The following is a 21,979-nucleotide window of genomic DNA, read 5'->3' as shown; positions in this document are numbered from 1 at the left end:
TAATGTTGAAGTGAGAGGAAAGCATGTTCAACAGATCAATTTTTACGCGAACACCAGGTACTGATTTATATTTCTTATCTATCCCACGAATACAAAGTACTTCTTAACTATTCAGTCACTTTATTGACTGTTGTGAACCTATTATAGTGATGATATAGAGAGATATCCATTTCACGTTCATACATGTTATCGTCCTGCTTACTTACCGAACTCACATAAAGTTAATTTTCCATATCTCTCTCTTCCTTTCCGAACCCCCCCCCCCCCATACCTCCGAACTATACATGTAAACTTATTTTTTTAGATATTGAAGGCAAACTTAGGTTTGCGGGCGGTTCGACACCAAGGGAGGGTCGAGTTGAGATCTACCATGGGGGTGAGTGGGGGACAATTTGCGACGATTTCTGGCTTCCGAAAGAGGCTATGGTGGCCTGTCGTCAGCTCGGGTATGATGGCGTCACGTTCACCTATGTGTAAATCACACAAGAAGTGGAGCAGAGGCCCAACCACCTCTCAGATGTCGATTGCACCGGATACGAATCCAGGATCCAAGATTGCTCTCACAGTAGCTGGGGCAGCACGTGTTCCATTGAAAGTGCAGCTGTCATCGAATGCAGCGGTGGCCCGTACGGTACGTAGAGATTTGTGCATGCGGAATGACACGGAGTACCGGTAGCTGTTTTAACAGAGTTTTCCCCACATGAATACAAAAATGCACGCACATACAAACACACGCACGCGCGCAAACGCACACGCACACACGCACACACGCACACACGCACACACGCATACAATGTTAGCACAAGCACCCACAGTAGACCCTGCGCAGGCGAGAACTCCACACAAACACGCACACATAAAGATGAACACATTCGCACATTCAGTATAGGGCTCACACCTGTAAATGAAATGATCCACACCCCTTCACATAATCGTACCAAAGATACCAAAATAAATGAAGAAAAAATTAATTAAAAATCAATAATGCAGTTTGGCCAAAAAAAAAAGAAAGAAACTGAATAGCTGCAGATATTGAGTATGAATTCCTCTACAAAGTGCAATTGGTTGGAAGATGAAAGTTTTTCTCATGGAATTTGAAGGGACTATATCTAATTGGGTGTATGTGCAGAAAATAGGTGATTTTTCTTTACTTTTTTTTTGCGTGAAAAGAACTCGTAGTCTGGGTTTCCGGACCCTTGGAGAGAGTTTGAGCTGAAGAACCCGCCTTGGAAATTTGATGGATGAAAGGGTATCTCTCACTTATCCAGGTTAGTGAAGGTGAAATACCTCATTTTTTCCCAGCTATTTTACAGAATTTTTTGAATTTTGAATTTTAACACGCTTCTCTCTGGGGAATTATTTTACCCGTGTGAGCCCTATAATCATGCTGGGTCCCTACTATCGTGCGATCCGTTACGAACGCCACGATTGGGCGTTCGTTACTGATCGTGGAAGTTTTGTTCAACTCATCCGGAATTTTACGTGAAGTGATGCGAGTCGGTACAAGTTGGGACGCTTGGATGCGAAATGATCACGATCGGTCTATTTTATGCCGATAGGATTGTCCCGATTGAGTGCATGATTAGTACTCGCCATCTGACACGATCGTTGGGGTTGATAAAAGTTGCACTAAAGGTCACTGTTGCCAGGCAACAACATGATTACAAAAATATTTGGTCCAAAGTCATGCATATCCATACCATGTCATTACAGAAGAGATAAAGAATACTTACGTACACATCAATCAGAGCATTTTGATAATGAGATCACTATTATAATCTCCTCTAATACACAATAATGTGGTAGCAACTGATCAATAACACTCTTTCCTTTAAAAGAAAACATGTGGTGAGATCTAAAAATCCCTGACTTTTTTTTTTTCAATTTTTGTATCATTCCGGCTCCGATTTTGACGAATCTTCTTTCCTCCCTATTTAGTCTCTACCATTCTGTTTTACTAGAATACTTCCCTGGTTTTACTGTTCTGATTTGACTTTGTTACGATCAACCTGCATAAGGTTTATGGTTATGTCTCCATACCACGGATCAGCTATCACAAGGAAGCTGTATTTTCCTGTGGAGCACTAGGACACACATGAGGGAAAGTCCTCTTCACAAGAATTAAATCTCTAAGCCTTACGGTGCTTTGAGTACGTAATGGCATAGAGAGTCACGTAACATTGTACACACTGTTCAGAAAGTCCCTGGTATCGAAAGGGTTAAGGGAATGGTATAGTTTCGGTTGAGATGGGGCCTCAGGCTCCAAACATTTTTTGATGATTACATTTTGAGATAATGAAAAAAAAAAACCAGTGAAATAATCAAACGATATTTTCTTTTTATTCCTACGAGGAATTTAAAGTTTATTTGATGAAAATTGGTTTTGAAATGGCTGACATATCCAAAACAAAGCGATCCGAATAAAAGATGTGACCCACCTCTTTTAAGGAACGCCTTGTTTTACTTTGTAACTTGATATCGTAGTCATTTCAAAACCAACTTTCATCAGATAAGCTTTGAATTCTTCTTAGAATTGTATGCTCTGTAACACTTCTTACTAAGTGATAGTGGTTCCTAATATCTTGCAAAAAGTTATAAGCTGAATCTTCACATGAAGCGATACTGTACCATCCCTTTTTAAAAGAAAATGTCCTAACTGATTGACTTCTGCAGCTCAAGAATACGACGTTCGTCTGGTGGACGGGCCATCACCACAGGCTGGCCGGATCGAGGTCTTCCACGAAAACTCATGGGGCACGATCTGCGACAACACCTGGTCGTCAACCGAGGCCGAAGTCGTCTGCGACCAGCTGGGCTACGACGATGTCGATGTGGCGTTAGAGTACTTCGGACCAGGTGATGGCGCTATTCACATTAACAGCTTGTCATGTGACGGAGGCGCGTCTTCATTGGAATTCTGCCTGTACGTCAATTTTGGCAGCACTGGCTGCGACCACACAGAGGACGTTGGAGTTCGCTGCAAGTACGACTCTGATGGTATGTCTTTTATATATCTCACACTTGAAAAATCTTGGAATAGCCCGAGTCTCATCCCTTTCTTTTCTTTTTCTTAAACTGAAGATATTCAAAATAAAATAGATTTCAGATGTTGTTAATAAAAGTAAACCCTCTTCAAGAAATATAATCTCAAAAGGATGCCTGACAAGCTTTCTTTGAAATTTAGAAACCCATTACTGCGTCGGCGTGGATTCATGAAAACGTGACAATTATGAGTAGTTAAAAGTGTCGGTCTTTATTGATTAGTTTGAACAACTTCACCCAATGTGTGTGCTGTAGCAAATTCGTAATCTTTATTAAAACACATCAGTGAGAGTGAGGGAAAATAGGACAAAATAGACATTTTAAGTAAAACACAGCAGTAAAAGTGGGGAAAAACGACGAAGCAGCTTATGTGTAGTCGGCACCGGGTGAGGAGACTACTACAGTGAGTTTGTGATAAAACACATAATTATTTAAAACTAGTAAACGTAATTCCCCTTTCATTTCTACAATCGAAAATTCTCTTGAGTCGCCTCTTCATGGAAGAAATATCATCCTTCCCGTATTTTCCCCATAATAACAAGTGGAGGATATGTGTGCTTTTCATTGAAAATGTATTTCGTGGAACTCGCTCTTTATATTCTTTGATTCTCAAAACTGAACATCTCTATTAGGTAAATTAAGAGAGGCTTCTTACAGTATTTGCAGCTAGTCCTAAGTTTCTGTGCGTTTGTGTGGGGGTGTGGGTGTGTGTTTGTGGGTGTTTTTCTCTCCCTGCTTAAAGTTTTACAAGCAACCAACCCATTCCGTACACATACGAATTATGTCAGAATGGTATACTTTGTTTGATTTTTTTTTTTTTTGTGCAGAGCATATTGGCAATAGTTTGCCAGAGAGACTCAACCGTATGTTTAAAGCTCACATTAGATTATTTAGACCAAGTCATCATTTGTTATGATTTCACATATTTGTTTTCTCCGAATTTTTCATACACTCTTAGAAAAAAGGGTTCTTTTGAGCACCATTAAATGGTTCTCAGCACTGTCACAATAGCGACACCCTTTTTGGTGCTCGTGAGAACCTTTTTTAAATGGTGCTTGTCGGCACCTTTTGCAAAAGGTGCCCATTAGAACCTTTTTTCCCGATGAAATGGTGCTCGTGAGTACCATACATATTTTGAAAGGTGCCCATAGGCACCTTTTTGACTAAAGATGGGCACCTTTCTGACTCTTTTTAAAAGGTGCTCATGAGAACCATTTCATTGGAAAAGGTTCTAATGAGCACCAATGTTAAAAGGTGCTAACAGGCACCATTTAAAAAGGTTCTCACAGGCTTCATAAAAGGTGTCGCTATTGTGACAGTGCTGAGAACCATTTAATTGTGCTCAAAAGAACCTTTTTTTTTCTTAGAATGTAGTATGTGAATTGATGTCTGTGTATTTTTGATGTGTTTCACACGCAGTGCTGGTAAGGTGCTTCACTGGCACCATTCTTAAAGGTCGATTGTACCTATCTGCATTGAAAATGTGCATCACAAACTCATTTGAAATTAAATGAATTGAACTGAATTTCATCTCATCAGTCAAACATATGTACAAAACATACATATTACCAATACATTAGCATGTCATACATTATCGTTAACACCGGAAAAAAAAAAGCAAGGATAACACACCCATGTACACACAGTTTCACAAGCATGAATACATATAATGTTTCTCTCAAATGATTAGATTAAAGTATCATCTCTGGTGCTTTTTTTGTTTTGTTTTCTATTTCTAGGATCTGCTGCACTCAAGGCGTATACGATATTTGGAATTGTGTTATGCTCCTTGGTACTCGTCTGCTCCGTAGTCGCAGGGGTATTCGGAAGGACAAGGAGACAGCAGAATAGTACCCCAGCTGCAGAAGCGGCAGCACTAACTGTCAGTGGCGCAATTAATTCAAACGGCACCACTGCAACAGCGCCCTCAGTGACTTTGAACCCTTCTCAAATACAAAACCATCCGCAACCGGCAGGCGATCCACAATCAGCAGATTGTTCACAGTTGGAAAGCTATCCGCAATCAACAGGACACGCACAATCCGCAGGTTATCCGCAACCACCTCCGAGCTACGATTCTGTGGTAAATGCTGCAACAGACGGCAGAAAATCCGATGTGGAACCACCTGCACTTACCTCGGTAGAGAATCCACAGCAGATGCAGCTGGAAGATTAAAACATTCGTTCGATCCTCCACATAAGTCGATATTTATTATGACTTCCTTTGGTGGCAAGCGCTACGGTCTTGGGATGGAAGTACATTGTATGTCATAGCATTCACGCCGTTAAGTGAGAATCTGAGAATCTAGAATGGAAATCATTATTGTTTTTGTGGGGGAAAGAATTTGCTATGCACAGTGCAGGTTCAAATCAGGTTTCCGTTTTATTTCACTTATGCAGAGTAATGATTCACTGTACTCAATTATTGAGGTAACCATTAATTTCAGACAACAAATAAGACATTAACGGAACTTAAGTTCTGTGTGTTTTACAATACAAATACAAATGTGAACCTGCATCACAAAACCAACATAAAGTCGCAAGACATTGATTTTTAGTTACGGGCAGATTCTGAAAGAACAGACTTTAAGCTTTAAAATGATGTATAAATCAATTTCAAATGGCCTCCTCTAAAGCCCCCACCTCACTAGGCGACCATGGTGATCTGTGACGATTTAACAAATCATGGCGCGATCGCCGTCTGTCTCCATTTTTGGCCTCCGAGGCGATCACACTATCCACGCTCAACCTGCGCTGTAGGCGATAGTGCCACGATGATAATACGACTCTGCCACGTTGTTGCCGCATTTCCAGGCTGACGAGACGCGCTGCTTCTGGGATTGAACCGACTGTGTTGCGATATTCGTATGCTTATCAAGACCTCGCTACAACAGTGATACGATCGGAGCGACAGTGATACGTTTACGCCGGGCTCATGCTACGATCTCAAGCTATCGGGGTATAAAATGGATTTCATGATTGAATTTCTTCAGGCAGATGTCAGTGTCAAACAACATGGATATACATAATATGGTTTTACCCTTACATCATAGAATTCTAGAACACACCAGTTAGGACCTGAAGAACCTGATGTAAAATTGCACTATTATTTAAGTCATCCATTAAATCAAAAGGGTAAAATGTGTATTTGCTATTAAAGAACCGGCTTAAAAGCAATCAACAAATCGTATCCTACAATGAAACCGTTTTATGAAGATATATTTGGAAAGATTACAACTTAATTTACTTTCATTGACTTGGAATGGTATATGACAAACAAACAATTTAATAAACAGAGTAGATTCGTACTGAGTGTACGTGAAAAAAATGAAATTTATACATTTTTCTCCATGTCCACCTTCCTGGTTCGTGAATCACTTTCTATCGTTCATGCTTGGTTCCTGTTACGTTATACTGTCAAAGTCGTAATTTTCATGGGCGATGGGGCCGCTTTCGATGCGCTTGAGTTACGCCTTTAATACGCGTTGCTGCCCCATCAGAGTTAAGAATGTGGCGCTTTTAATGCGCTCGTGAGGCGACCTCGCTACGGAAGTTTTGGACATGTTCAAAACTTCCGCAGCGAGGTCGCCGACCATGGCGATGGTGGCGATCCTCCGCGCTTCTGAACCGCTCAAGATACGATGGAGAAGATTTAAAGTGATCAAGCCACGATCCGCCGCACTTTGTCAATTTTTGATGATCGTGGCGGAATCGCCATCTAGTGAGATGGGGTAACCTATCTAAATATTGGAAAGAAAGCGCACATTCTGGAAAAGTGTAAACTGAGAAAAGAGGCTCTGAAGTACAAGGTCTATTCAAGCATTTAATCTCTACCTTGTTTACCAAGTTGTGCTAGCTGTGTGATGAAAGGGACAAAACACAGGATTTAAGCCACTGGAGAAACAACAATGATGGCATTATTAGATTAAGTTGAAATTGAGCATGTCCTATTAACACATTCTGTTCATGATTAATGCCAATTTTCAAAGTAGTAGCATCATCCTTTCAAAAGTTTAGAGTTGAAAGTGAAGGGACCTCTTAGACATACCTGATCATTCTACTCTCCAAAAATGTTGTAGAAAAAATGCTGAAAATACACTTTCCAATTAATGTTATGATCCCAAACTCAGGAATAATGTAGAAAAATGATAGCTCTTATTTCAGAAAATCTCAGGATTGACTTAATTGACCCATTTCAACTTTTCTGAGTCATCACTATCATGTGGGTTATGTACTTGGTCTCAAAATAGATGATGTAGTCAAAAATCGTTTGTCCGTCGCTTTCCTATCATAGTTTATGGTTATTGTGATACATGATATTATAACTGTAAATTGAGATTATCACTATATCGTTTCCTGAGAATAAACACAGTGAAAAAAAAATCTTGTTAATCTTTTCTATGTATTACGTCCGTGAAGAGGGCTGAATCTATAAGTTATCAAAATGTATTGATTTGTTACTTATATTGAAACATGTTATGCAGAAAAAAAAATCTGTGTGTAATATATTATACATAACTATATAAAAAATGCATTAAATGAATTGTTTAGTTTTGGTTGAGCCTTAACTTCAGGTTTTTATCATTTTTTGTTTTGTTTTGGTGAGATAGTGAGAAACCTCTTATGAAATATGAAAGAGCATGTAATTCCAAAATGGATTCAATGTTTATTTGATGAAAATTGGTTTTGAAATGGCCGAGATATCCAAAACAGAGCGATCCTAAATAAGTGTGGGACCCACACTTTATTACGATCGTTTTGCTTTGCTTTGTTTTTGGATGTTTCAGCTACTTCAAACCCGATTTTTATCAAATAAACTTTGAATTCCTCTTAAAATGGTATGCTCTGTATTATTTCATAAGTGTTTTCTTGGTATCTCGCAAAAAAGTTAAAGCACAATTTTCATCTCCACCAGTGCTGTGATATCCCTTTAATGTTGCATTATAGGTAAACGATAAACTGTAAGGAATTTTATCGTGGAAAACTGTTGCAGTTGTAAACTCTGATTGAGAATTGGGAAGTGCAAATTTCAAGAATATGTACATTTTTTTTCAGTGCAATTCAAACACGCTGGAAAATTGCGTTTTTCTAATAAACTCATTGAGTTTGAGTGCCTTTTTGTTTTGCTTTTTGTTTGTTTTGTTGTTGTTGTTTTGTTATGGTTTTTTTATGTTGTTGTTGTTGTAGCGAGTAAAGTTATACGTATTGATATGTCGCGGGTGGGATGGTTGCAAGTTGCAGAGCCAAATACAAGAGAAATGAGGGGATAATATAGATATAATCATTAAAAAAAAGCGCACAATGACCTCCATGTACATAAATTACCACCGCCCCTTCCTCAACGCAATGAGACGTAAATTGTGGGACAGGGTAAAATATGATTATTGGAAAAGCAATAGAACAAACAAAACGAAGAGAAAAAGACGATGGCAACTAAATGGTAATATACACAGCACCATAATCATGATAATGGTAGGGTGGAAAACAACCCCAGGGCAGGTGTAGTTCATTCTTTCTTCCAAGCAGTGAGACGATTGGACAGTCATGACCGCCAAGTGCATGACCGCAGTCGGTCAAAAAGAAATCATATTTCGTCTCGCTAAATAGTACAATAGCGCCATCACCAAACGGTCGGATTGATTTTATTCAACTGGTAAATATTGAACTTGTAAAAATGTGTTTTGTCATCTTTGTACTGAAAATATGTGTGCGTCAATGAGTGTGTGCGTAGGTGTGTGCTTGTGTGTGTGCTTTCTGGTGACGTCGGTCGTTGGTTACTTCATGTTTCCTAATAATTACTTTGTAATTCGGGGGTTTTTTTTTCTAACAAAACATCACGGAACTAGTGCAAATTTAATCTTCGTATTATGACAGATGAGTAATACGACCAATGCTTTATCAAATGATTTATATCACTCAAACTTCTTACATGTCCCTATGTTTGTGTACTTGAGCAAGACAGCCTGTCGACATCACTGTACAGTGTTGTGTGAATGAGCAACTAGTATGATGAGCAACTAGTATGATAATTTGATCGTCAACGTCGTGATATGTTTGCTGGGGTTTGGTTTTATTTTTGTATTTTCTTTCTTCTAAAACAATAAAAATGAAAACAAAGTGATACAAAGTACGCAAAAACGGGGAGCATAACGTGCATATCTATACATGAATTATCGATTTGATAACAGTCTATAATACCATGAATTAAAGCAACATGTTAAGGCATGCTGTATTCGTATGTGATCAAAGGAGAAATTGACAGGGGGCCGTTATCATAAGCAGAGGTTGACGTGGATGAGGCTCTATTTTCTAATACGAATATGATACACTAATAAGCCTACATAATGATATACACATAGAACTCTTAATCTTAACGTTGTATACCAAACACGTTTTTCCTGAAAACAGCAACAACAACAAAACAGTGACTGGGTGCTTTCAAAGAAGAAAAAAACGATGCCACATCATTATTTTTATTGACCGTACTGCAATCTCTCGCACATGTAGGGTCATTGCTGAAATCTATCATAAAATATGTCACGCCCAAACTAGCAAACATAAACACGACAAAGCCCGTGGTTGAAAGAAAGGTATTCCACGGATGAAGAAAAAAAAAAAAAAAAAAAAAAACCTTTTGTGTCTCTCTGTAGACTGAGAACGCATTGGTTCCGTTTTCATTTCTTCATCCATTTGGCAGGGATCAAAGTCCAAAACGCGTAGGGAGGTCGTGTACATAATTGATGCAAAAGGAGAATATTTGTCATTATCGTCATCATATCAACTCGGTGAAATAGATTCGTGACGTCTCAGCACCAACGAAAAGGGGACAGACAGCAGTGCAGCACGACGTTTTTACACTGTAATCATGTGGAAATTTGTCACAGTTTTCGCCTTGCTAGAAACAGCCCTTGCTTATAACGGTAAGTACGAGGTTTGTACAGAGGGCAGAGATGTCCACGCTGGTATATTCTGTGAGTAATGGCGTCGTGAACGTAATGCTTTCATATCGGTTAACCCGGTAATAACGACTAGATCTATCGAATCATTCGAGAACAGGAAAGGTTGTATTATACACAAAACAGTTTCTATTTTTGCATTTAATTCATTTAGATTTCAATTAATTTCTCATTATAGATCATGATATTACTTACGTGCAAGTATTTTAGTTCCATAAAAGATATCAAATGGTTATGAGTAGGCCTACTATAGAAAGCACACAATTAATGAAAGACAGAGAGAAACGGCCACGACGGATGAGGGATAATATTTTACATATGTAAGTATATATATATATATATATATATATATATATATATACATCCTGTGTAAATATTGGAATAATGGATTATCCTTCATAAACAACATGAGTCCAAGCAAAATGTACAAGTGAATAATGGTAAGCATACTCATACACATGATGCAAGGTGTGTAAATGTAGGGGAGGCGATCCATGTAGGTATGTTGTGTGTGTATTATGGCGCCGTGAGCTCAGTCAGTCAGTGCTTTAATGTCTGATGCTTTAATAGCTAGCAGCGACTGATAGGCCAGCGTGTTGTGGGTACTAATGGGGCGTTTACGCCAAAAGGAACCATGTCTGGTTCTGTTTAAAAAAAAAAAATAGATATCTTTTTTTTAAATCAGTAATTCCATACAAAATCACCCAAAATATCATTTTTATGTCAAAAACAAGAACAAATCAAGGGGGAAGATTAATGTTGCAACAAAATTAATAGCGGGGAAGTGATATTGTAACAGAACCAGAGGCATGGTTTCTTTTGGCGCACCATAGCAAACACCCCGTTCCGTGACCCGTACCGGATTTGGTGTAAACGCAGCTTGCAATCCAGAAAATAGTGACGTCGTCGCATTTCGATAGATTTATTTTCTCAACGTAACACATAAGAAACTCCACCAAATGATCACTTATATCGATAGAAATTCATCATTTAATGTCATGTAATCAAGTGCAGAAAACGAATTTGGTGGATCATGCACAGAGAAGTTTATCAGTGGAAACATGGCGTATGGAGAGATTGTCAAGGAAGTCTGTCACGAATTTCGTAATGCCTACATTTTTTTGATATGTGTTTAGATCTCCCATCATGCCTAGATAATTCTTTTCTGCGCATAAAATACACCAATCTTCGAAGATAATCATACGTAAAGCATCTGTAATCCCTTGACCAGGCTGTTCGCTCTTAATAGTTATCACGTTATCACACACTATCTAATAAAGTATGCCAACGTGACTCTATAAACGAAGGTATTGCAGCAGTCGTTTCTTACCGCATTTCAAATCACTGTCTTCTTTTTTAGAGGGTGATGTTCGTCTCGTGGGTGGACATGTAAGTCATGAGGGGCGAGTCGAGGTTTACCATAACTCCCAGTGGGCTACGGTATGTGACGATAGCTGGGATCTTCAGGATGCGTACGTAGTGTGCCGACAGCTCGGTTTCCCAGAGGCCCTGACAGCTACACAGCTTGCTTTCTTCGGCGAAGGAAACTCATCACAGGCAATCCTAACATCAATCTCATGTTCTGGATACGAGGACATGCTTCAGGACTGCTCCTATTTGGAAAATTCCTACCTATGCCGACACTATGAGGATGCTGGAGTTGTTTGCAGTGATGGCGTAGGTGAGCAATACAAAATCTACTTCATTTTATTGGGTAAAGCATACACAAAATACGAGTGATCATCTTACTTTGTGGAGTTTGAATTGACCTAAACAGCAACTACCCCCACACAGCAATAACCTCGGCTACCGGTTTGTGATGAATTTAGAATGATGATTAGAGCTAGGACTGGGATCTGGATTACTTTGGATTAATTTAGAGTTAAATTCATGGGAATTAAAGGGTCAAAGTAATTGTTTGTAGGGAGTAACTGTCTTAAAACCAGGGAAGGACACACAATGCCTTCGAAACAACTGATAGGGAAGATCTATAAAAGTACAATAAGAATCGCTAATTTGTGTAAACGAAAACTTAGTCCACTTTTGATGATAAGGAGAAAACCCTTATTCTTATATTTCACAAGCTTCTAAGTGTTCATGCAATTTCCAATAATATCAGAGCTTACCCAATTATGATGAGAGAGAGAGAAAATGTGCCTTTGGGAAAATCTACGTGTAAAGAATTAACTGGGGTGTTATGGAGGATATATCACCTTTTAGAACAAAAAAAAAGTAAGCATGATGACTTACAACATTTAAAAGATGTTTTAGTAGTTTCCAGTCTCAGTCTTGCATGATATATTCAATGATTATTTTTCTTCTCATGCCATGAAACAATCTTTCAATATTAGAAACAAACAATGTTATATTTTACCATTTTATCGTCTGAAAATCAGTCAGTCCAACTCAATAGGTTCAAAGGGGTTAAATTGTGGAATTTGTTAAGCACGAAACTGAAAGCTGTTAATACATTGAATCTTTTCATGACTCAATATAAGCAGTTTCTTTCTTAATCTGTATTAGTTAATGTTTATTATATAATGAACGATGAAAATTGTGCAATTTCCATACAAACCTTTGACAATTATCCTGCGTTTTTGTTTTGTTTTTTATTGTATTGTAGTTCAATCGTTGTTTTGATTCATGTTTCCTGTTTCTATCATAACGAATTGGTGATTTTGTAACGGCATCTAATTTAAGTTCTGTTTTAAGTTCATTTTGATATAAAAATCTGTTTGATTAAAAACTGTGATTTTACACTATTATTGTAAAGGAAATCTCCATTTCCAAGCCCAAGGCTATTGCGTGATTTCCTCCTTTGACTCATACATCTATGTAAATATTTTGAATATGATTTTATGAAATGAATGAATTGAATTGATATTGAATTAAAGTCAGAATTAGTTTCTGTAACCCATGCACGTTTTTCTTTTTTATATAGGATAATTTTATAACTTTACACATTCTCTTATACTGGTTCATACCTTTCTCCGTGAAATTTAAATGCATAAAAATGAAACATTAAGTTCACAACTTGTATCAAATCAAGTAATACAAAATATGGCAAACTAAACTGGTCTTCCTCTTGCACCTTTAGGAACAAAAACAGAAATGGATTGAGCACCTTTTTGGACAAAATTACTTTGTCATTCCCTGACTTCTCCATTTTTTTTCAAATATACTTGTAACAACGATTACATACGAATACAATCTGTCTGTCAAAAAGTCTAATTTGATGAAAAAGGATTTAGCACCATTTTTTTTTGAAAGACTCGTACAAAACAAGAATCATCTGTCCGTTGTGTAATTAAAACTTTTGCCTTCAAATTAGTCAAAATGCTCTCAAAAAGGTGTCAATGGAAATGACAAACTTAGAACAAATTTTTCTGCCAGGATAACAGGTCGATCAAAAAAGTCAACAAGTCAGTACTGTATCGAAGACAACTTGAGAAGTGAAGATCCCTCATAAAGAGGGAATTTCTGTTTTCTGTGCTTACATTGACAAATTAAGATTGACAAAATGTTGCAAATTTCAGAAACTAACAAGCAATAAGTCTTTTCTATGCTAATAATTAACGAGTGATTTTCGCTGTTGCATTTTTTCTTTTATGGACAGTATTACGAAGGGGAGGCATCACTAACCCACTTGTACCGGAGTTACATCTATCTGAATTGACATTGACATTGGTTTCTTTGATTTTGTTTCATATATTTGTTTGTAGTTTCATGAAGTCATTATTCGTTCTCGAGTTATGCATTTCTGAGGGTCCCATATCTTACAAGCTTGCCTTTTTAGTGGGACCCTCCATTTCCATTCACATTCGTGTAATATGTATATGTTTATACCTTATAAATGCAATTATGTTGTTACTCATCATCACATGTATTTTGTTAACGTACGTTTTTGAGATTACTACAAATTAATGCATTGCGTATAAATTCCCCTGTTTATGTAATGGAAATGGAAATAGATTTGAATTGAATTGAATTGAATCGAATTGAATTGAATTGAATTGAATTGAATTGAATTGAATCGAATTGAATTGAATTGAATTGAATTGAATTATAACGTGCACATAGTGAGCGAACAATCACATATTGACTCTCGGCATTATGCACTTGGTAATAGGCGGGAAGGGAACACATAGACTGTTCCAGCCAAATTAAAACAAAGAGGGTCAGTCTAATACCTCCATGTTGGAGCAATCCCTAATGTTAGAACAGTATGCCTGCCCCCGAAAACAAAAGTAATCACTTGTTATATCATATAGTATCATCTAAGAATGTTCAACCGATACTCAATGGATCGAGTTCACGTGATTATACTTTTTACAATCGCTCATTGGGCTATTGAAACGCGGACAACGATGATTAAAAATGATGTCCATTTCACATTCCTACATTTTATGGTCCTCCATACGTTCAGCACACACATGCACTTATCTAGCTACATCAGACCATTTAATCATATCGTGCACACTTAGAGAATAATATATTCGATTCAATAGTTTATTAATTTCCATCATCAAAAAAGAAAAAGAGAACATTATTCAAAGCGGTACAAGTTGTCGATTTGTCTTTCATTCGTCTGATAAGGGCAGGTTTTTTTTTTTAGATGCATAAAGTATATGCACGAATGATGTCATAAAAAACAAACAATGCACTTTGTCATGGCAACAAAAATAGTAAATAATCATAACGATGGAAAACAGTGTTCCACTAAAAAGCCAAGCTTGTCAGACGTGGAACACTGGAACAAAACAACGACAGTTCAAATTTGTTACACCAATAAGATATATTCATATTCAATTCTTCCATATGATATTGTACATTTACTCATTGATATATGATGCTGATATATTCATCTCTCCTTCTTTCCCCTTCTTTTCAATCACTCCCTCCCCCTGTCTATTTTCCCTAGATGTTGAAGGCAAACTCAGGTTGGCAGGTGGTTCGACACCAAGGCAGGGTCGAGTTGAGATCTACCATGGGGGTGAGTGGGGGACAATTTGCGACGATTCGAGCTGGACCACGAAAGACGCCATGGTGGCCTGTCGTCAGCTCGGGTTTGACGGAGTCAAGTACGCCTATTTGTCCTTCTCTGGACTGAACGAGAGACCTAACCACCTCTCAGATGTCGATTGCACCGGATACGAATTTGATATCCAAGATTGTTCTCACAGCAGCTGGAGCAGCATTTGTTCCGGTGGACTTGAAGCTGCCATCGAATGTAGCGGCGGCCCGTATGGTACGTAGAGATGTGGTTTGTCGTGAACATGAAGACCGCCTCTCTTTTCCCTTCCCTTTATTCTCAAGTCGATCTTCTTAAAGTGTTCACTCGGCAGCTTGAAACATTACCTGATGTGGCAACAATTTACAATTCAAAATTTAGATTTCGGTAGTCAATCATGCTTTCATATTAAGGTCTTTTATTGACACGTACCTTATCAAAACGCATCATCCTGCCCGTATTCGAAAAGCAGGCTTACGAGCACAGCAGCAATCTGTACAGAGTACAACGCATTGAACAATCGCATTCATTTTAGGGTCTACAGTCCCTCTTCCACTAACATCTTTATTCTTCAGTCATCATCATAACCACCATCACAACCATCATCACTATCACCATTACCATCATCATCTTCTTCTTCATCATCATTATCACCATCGACATCATCATCACCATTATTACTATCATCATCATCAACAAGATCTCAATCACCACCAACATCATCATCAACAACACCGTCATCATCATTACCATCACCATCACCATCTCCATCAACACCATCATCATCATTATCACTACCATCATCACCATCACCATTATAACCCTGATGATCATCACCGTCATCATCACCATTACCATCATCATCATTACCATCATCATCACCATCACCTTCATCATCATCACTATCACCACCATCATCACCATCACCATTAGTATCACCAAGATCGCTACCATCATCGTCAGCGTCATCATCATCATCACAATCATGATCATCATCACCACTATTATCTTTGTCATGGTGAATTTAGTAGTTTCATGGCAGTTCATACGCAAAAGTGCTCTGCATTGATCTCCTCTAACGTCCCGAACATAAACCCGTGCATTATCTGCTTTGTATCTAAGTGACTGCGCATTGCTAAAAGTATGCAATTGTAATGTCATTGAGCGTGATTACGGCGAGCCGTAGTCGTAAGCGTATCTCTGATCGGTCTTTACTACCCTCCAGTCAAAATAGCGGTCAAAATACGTGGGCAATGGCGAAACTTATGCCGGCTGAGCATGTTCCACGAAAACTAAAGACTTGTCACTTTTGCCAAGATCCATACAACCAGTTTATGAACTCTTTTACTGTTCTAGTTTTATAACTGTCAAAAATAAATGCTTTGGAATCGCTCTTCAACATTTATGATATGATTGTGTCACATTAGGGCCTACCTCTTAGAAGCCGTCACGAGAAAACTGTTAGTTAACATTTGGACACAAGAGTGCACGTTCTCACTATAAATAGAACTCAAAATGTTCTTCTGACTTAACTTCTGCAGCTCAAGAATACGACGTTCGCCTGGTGGGTGGGACATCACCACAGGCTGGCCGGGTTGAAATCTTCCACGAAAACTCATGGGGCACTATATGCGACAACACCTGGTCGTCAACCGAGGCCGAAGTCGTCTGCGACCAGCTTGGCTACGACGATGTCGATGTGGCGTTAGAGTACTTCGGACCAGGTGATGGCGCTATTCACGTTAGCAGCTTGTCGTGTTACGGGTACGAGTCTACGCTGGCCAATTGCCTGTACGTCAATTTTGGCAGCACTGGCTGCGACCACACCGAGGACGTCGGGGTTCGCTGTGAGCACACCTCTTACGGTAGGTCTTTTAAAGGTCTGAAACCTGTAAATACGGTGGAACAGCCTGAGCCCCGCAGGGATTTTTTTCTACCGAAGATACTGGAATAGATATAAAAAGAAAAAAAATTATAAGATATGAATTAATTATACAACAAATGAATAAATAAATAGATAGATAAATCCACTCCAACACTTTTTTTCGTTGTTGTAGGGCGAAAATAATTTGGTATGCATATTATGTGAGTATCATGTCAGTATAGAGCATTTTTGTTTGAGTTTCTTTGTTTACAAGATATCAACACCTCTTTCTGAGAGTACTATTAAGATCATGTTATGTTATTTACTCACCATCTGTCTGTTTTTATTAAATCTGTTTGCCTGAATGGAATGTTTTCTTCAAGTGATTAGATTTAAGTCATCAGCATTGGCGCCTTTTGTTTTCTGTTTCCAGGATACTCTGGATCTGGACTCTCAACGTATGTGATAACAGGAATCGTGCTTAGCTCGCTGGTAGTCTTCTCTTCCATGGTCACTTGTGTCGCGGTGCTAATCGGAAGGATGAGGAGACCACAACATCCTAATGCAGGAGTAGCAGCATTTACTGTCAGTGGCACAACGTATCCCAACGGCACCACTGCAGCAGCGCCCTCTGTGACTTTGAACCCGACTAATCCTCAGGTACCAAACAATCCGCAACCGGCAGCAGGTAATCCGCATTTCGTCGGTTATCCGCAAGTGGCAGGTTATCCACAAGCGGCAGGCTATCCACAGGGAGGAGGCTACCCGCAGTCGGGAAACTATCCGCAATCGACGGCATATCCACAATCGGCGAGTCCTCCGCAACTACCTCCGAACTACAATTCTGTGGTAGATCCTACGAGTAACGGCGAAAAAGTCGCCGTTGCACCATCGATAGATTCCACGGCCGAAAATCTACAGCAGCCTCAAGCTTGAAACGGAGCATACGTCAAGAAATTCGTGTTTAATGGCAGCTATGGCCTTCCATAGGATTGCTACATGATGACGTATACTTTGGAAGAAGCGCACATTTTTAATACCAGAATCACCTCCTACCAGGATCAAGAACAAACCAGACGCCTTTCGTCATTGTTTATCCATTCCTTTACATGGCCGACGCCTTACACGTCTTCGAAAGTGGAGGGGGGGGGGGGGGCACTTTATACTTTTGGTGCCTCTTCTGGAAAGCAACTTCTAGTGCCATGTACTTTTGGCTTTCTTCAGCTGCCCAGCCTCCCCCCCCCCCCCCCCCCCCCCACACACACACACTACACACACATACACACAAAATGTCTTTAACCGCCAAAACAAATCCCCCACAAACACACACACACATACACACAATATGTTTTTAACCGCCAAAACAAAGGCACTACCGCGCTCACATTCAAAGGTTTCATTTTATTTTCTTGTGCCACTTCCGGGGTTTAAAGAAAAAATGGGGCGGGGGAGGCTAAATGATGGCAAAGGGGACTTTTAAATCGTCTACTTGTGATTGGTTGCTTTTATACAAGCATCTAATGTTTCCGTTTTATCCACCACGTAAATCAAAATTAGTGCAAAGGGCAGTATCATTTTTTTTTATCTGTGTCAATAAAACAATTTAACAGGTCAATGAAAAGTTGTAAGGTGACGGCATCACCTCTTCAATTATGCAAGTATAATTATTGTCAAGACATGCATTCATGAAGACATATTTTGCTTCCTTCAAGTCAAATCACATTGAATATTAAACTATGTAATGATAACTTTTACGTCTTTCACGGTACTCATATGAGCTCAATTGTTGATAAAAATAATAGTGTTATAATGTATTTTATGTAAAACCAATAAGCAGTTGATAAGGGAGGTTATAAGAAGTGGCATATATCTGTGTAGGCCTTTACTTCATGTCATCAGTAATACAGACATAATATGAAAGCGCAAAAAAATCTAACATCTGTTTGACCAATTGGATGGGAATTTGCGGTAAGTGTCTTTGACTGTTATTCGTCATAAGAATTTAACATAAAACCCAAATATGTTTTCATCTAAGCATTCAAGTGATGATTGTAGAGCTTCCTTTCCGTTTCAGGTAATGTATCCTTCGCAATTATTTCGTGATATGACATTTTATTTTTGCTCTTGTTACAGAATTGCATACCTCGTGATTGTTAACTTGGCATTTAGTTTTCTATGAATTCATGTATGTACGTCCAGAAGCATTTATTAAAAAGAATAACTAAAAATAGTGTGGGACCCGCCTTCTGTACAGCACTCTATCGTAGAATCAAAAAAAGCTATCTAATGATGATACACAAAACAAAACAAAAAATCTGTCCATTGTGTAATTAAAACTTCTGCCTTCAAATTAGTCAAAATGCTCTCAAAAAGGTGTCAATGGAAATGACAAACTTAGAACAATTTAATATTTCTGTCAGGATGACAGATCGATCAAAATAGTCAACAGGTCAGTACTATAGAAGACAACTTGAGAAGTGAAGAATTTCTGTTTTCTGTGTTTAAATTGATATATTAAGGCTGACAAAAATAACATTGTTGCAAATCTCAGTGGCAGTTACAAACTAACGAGCAAATTACTCTTTCCATCCTATTAACAAACGAGTGATTTTCGCTATTCCATTTCTTTTTTATATATGGCGTGTATGTATGTTAAGTATGGCGTCTGTGATGTTGGCTGAATTTTTCATTATGCATGTAGGGTAAATTCGATTTGCTACTTTCGAGAAAAATGAATAGATCTTCAAAAATGCATGTATATCGGCGTAGATAAAAGAAATGGTTTAAATACCAATGTAAATGAATGTGCATATACAAAGAAAAGAGAAGCTTAAAACAAAATGGCATATTTCTATATGCTTAACTATTGTGGTTGTAAAAATCAGGGGACTGCTACTGCAAAATGTATCAAAATATAGAATACATTCCAGTGAAGACAACACATCGTCTAGTATTATCGTGTATGACTATAATGTCTTGATTTACTCATTTTTTCTGAGTGTCTGCGTGATCAGGTGTTTTTTTTTTCCACGGATGAGTATAGAAGTATCACGGGGAAGGGGAGCGGGATAGTTACTGAAACCGCATAAGAAATGTTTTAGAATATACGTGCATCAACAACAGTTAGGAGCACTACCTGCACGTTTTGCACACAAAATCACATAAACACACACACACACACACATACACACACACAGAACATTATAAGTTGTACAAAATTGATGCTGCCTGTATCAAGTAGTAAGATAGAAATAAGGGACCTGATGACTACGAAGAAAAAGTATAAGAAAAAGGACATATTGTTTTTAATAGGAGGACTCAAAGACAAAAGGAAGAAGAAGAAGAAGAAGAAGAATAGATTGTACAAAGGCGCCTGTGTTGTTTAAAGCAAAAGCGTAAGTATAGATGGACCTTTCACGCCCGCATTCTTGACTATCCCTGGACTACAGGTATAAACTTCGATCACAAGAAGATGTAAACACACATATCTTGGCAACATTGCCAACACAAACATTCTGCTTTTGCACTCTCATTTCAATCACATTCTTAACTGCAGCTTATCTCATATACATGAATTGAAGTAAGTGTAAGTTGTTGTTTTTTTCTTTATCCTCCTTCGAGGGACTTTATTTAATTTCAAATATCTGAAAAAGTTGACAAAGACATAAAGAGAGCAGGATGTACAAACATAGAAAATAAGGGTGCGAACAATTACTTGTCAAAATCATATCATCACATAAATTTCGATTCCTCAGGTGAAAGTATACTTCAAATAAATTATATCCAAAATATTCCCTGAATGTAACATTACCTCAGCATATTAATTTGTGCATCCACAGGTAATCAAATATGATTTTTATGATCCAACTTCTGCTCTAATTAACAAAGTTGCCTTTTCGTGAAATCAAGTAGACTTTTTTAACCAAAAATTTCAAATTCATAATGAGCTCCGTTCTAAAATCTGTCAATAGTGCCTAAACATTCGTTGCTTTTGTTGTATAATTGCTAAGTATATACAAACGAAAAATCGTATATTGGGCAGAAACTAACATCAAATTTAACAACATCAAACATTATCTCTTACATTAAATCCTGTTAATATCATTCGCTCATTAACAGTTATATCAATACGAAAATAAGCGCGTATAAAATTTGATATTTTTTCCCAATATAACCTTGTATCTGGGCAATATAACATAACATGCCAAATAGATTCAGCTTCGCTGCATTTCTTACAAATCATAATATAGACGTAATTTTCCATTTTACTAAATTTTCTTTAAATGGTAATATTCTATGTAATAACTTAAAACTGTATTGCTTTACCTTATCATTAAATAACTTTCCAAACTTGAAATCAAACAACACTTTCCAATCAAATTTTGGAGGTATATGCAATGTTTTTGTCCAAACATACGTCACACTTAACTCAGATTTCTTTTTACCCAGCAACAACAAATAAAACTGTTTTGTTTTTAAAGCTTTCAATTCAATTATATCCCCAGTATTTATCTGAAACAATTCTTTATTGAATGAAACATCTCGGGTACATTGCCTTTTACATAAATAATCAAACCACACTTATGGCAATGCTTTTTTAATTCTTTCGTATTGAAACAATATTAACAAAGAATTCAAATTCATTATTTCATATATTTGTTCATGATTTTTCCATGATTCATTTTCTATCAACTGTTTAACACTATCAACCCAATCTTTAATAAATAAAACTTCATTCATATACTTGATGTTCGTATTATTCCAAATAATTTCATTTGGTATATCATTTACCTGCAATAATTATATTTTGTATAATGCGCTTTTGCCCATGTAGAAAGATTTGTATCTTTTACACAATAACATATCTGCAGCTGAACAATTATAATGTAGACATAGATAAACCCCTCCAATTTCATATAGCCAAAATTTACATATATATTTCCAAGATTTATCACTAGCATCTAATAATTTCGGCAACCAAGAAAGCCTAAGTGACTTCATTTTTGCATCTAAATCAATCATTCCTAAACCACCTTGTAAAACACAATTCATTACAACCGCTCTTTTAACTTTATCTCTTTTAAAATTCCACAAAAATGAAAAGAA

General features: G+C 37.7%; 1 protein-coding gene across 1 annotated transcript; it reads left to right on the top strand.

The window, feature by feature from the left end:
• The first annotated feature begins 9,821 nt into the window (after nucleotides 1–9,821).
• Nucleotides 9,822–18,010, top strand: LOC139718565 (CD5 antigen-like). The gene is made up of 5 exons (XM_071630032.1): nucleotides 9,822–9,962; nucleotides 11,359–11,679; nucleotides 14,920–15,246; nucleotides 16,551–16,874; nucleotides 17,307–18,010. Exons 1-5 carry the CDS (start codon nucleotides 9,908–9,910, stop codon nucleotides 17,807–17,809), a joined length of 1,530 nt encoding a protein of 509 aa, XP_071486133.1. The 5' UTR covers nucleotides 9,822–9,907; the 3' UTR covers nucleotides 17,810–18,010.
• The last annotated feature ends 3,969 nt before the right edge of the window (nucleotides 18,011–21,979 follow it).

The sequence above is a fragment of the Diadema antillarum genome, unplaced genomic scaffold (genome assembly GCF_040938485.1).
Source record: "Diadema antillarum isolate AM-2024a unplaced genomic scaffold, OU_Dant_1.0 scf00000097, whole genome shotgun sequence".
NCBI lineage: Eukaryota > Metazoa > Echinodermata > Echinoidea > Diadematoida > Diadematidae > Diadema > Diadema antillarum.
This window is presented reverse-complemented; position numbering and strand designations above follow the sequence as displayed.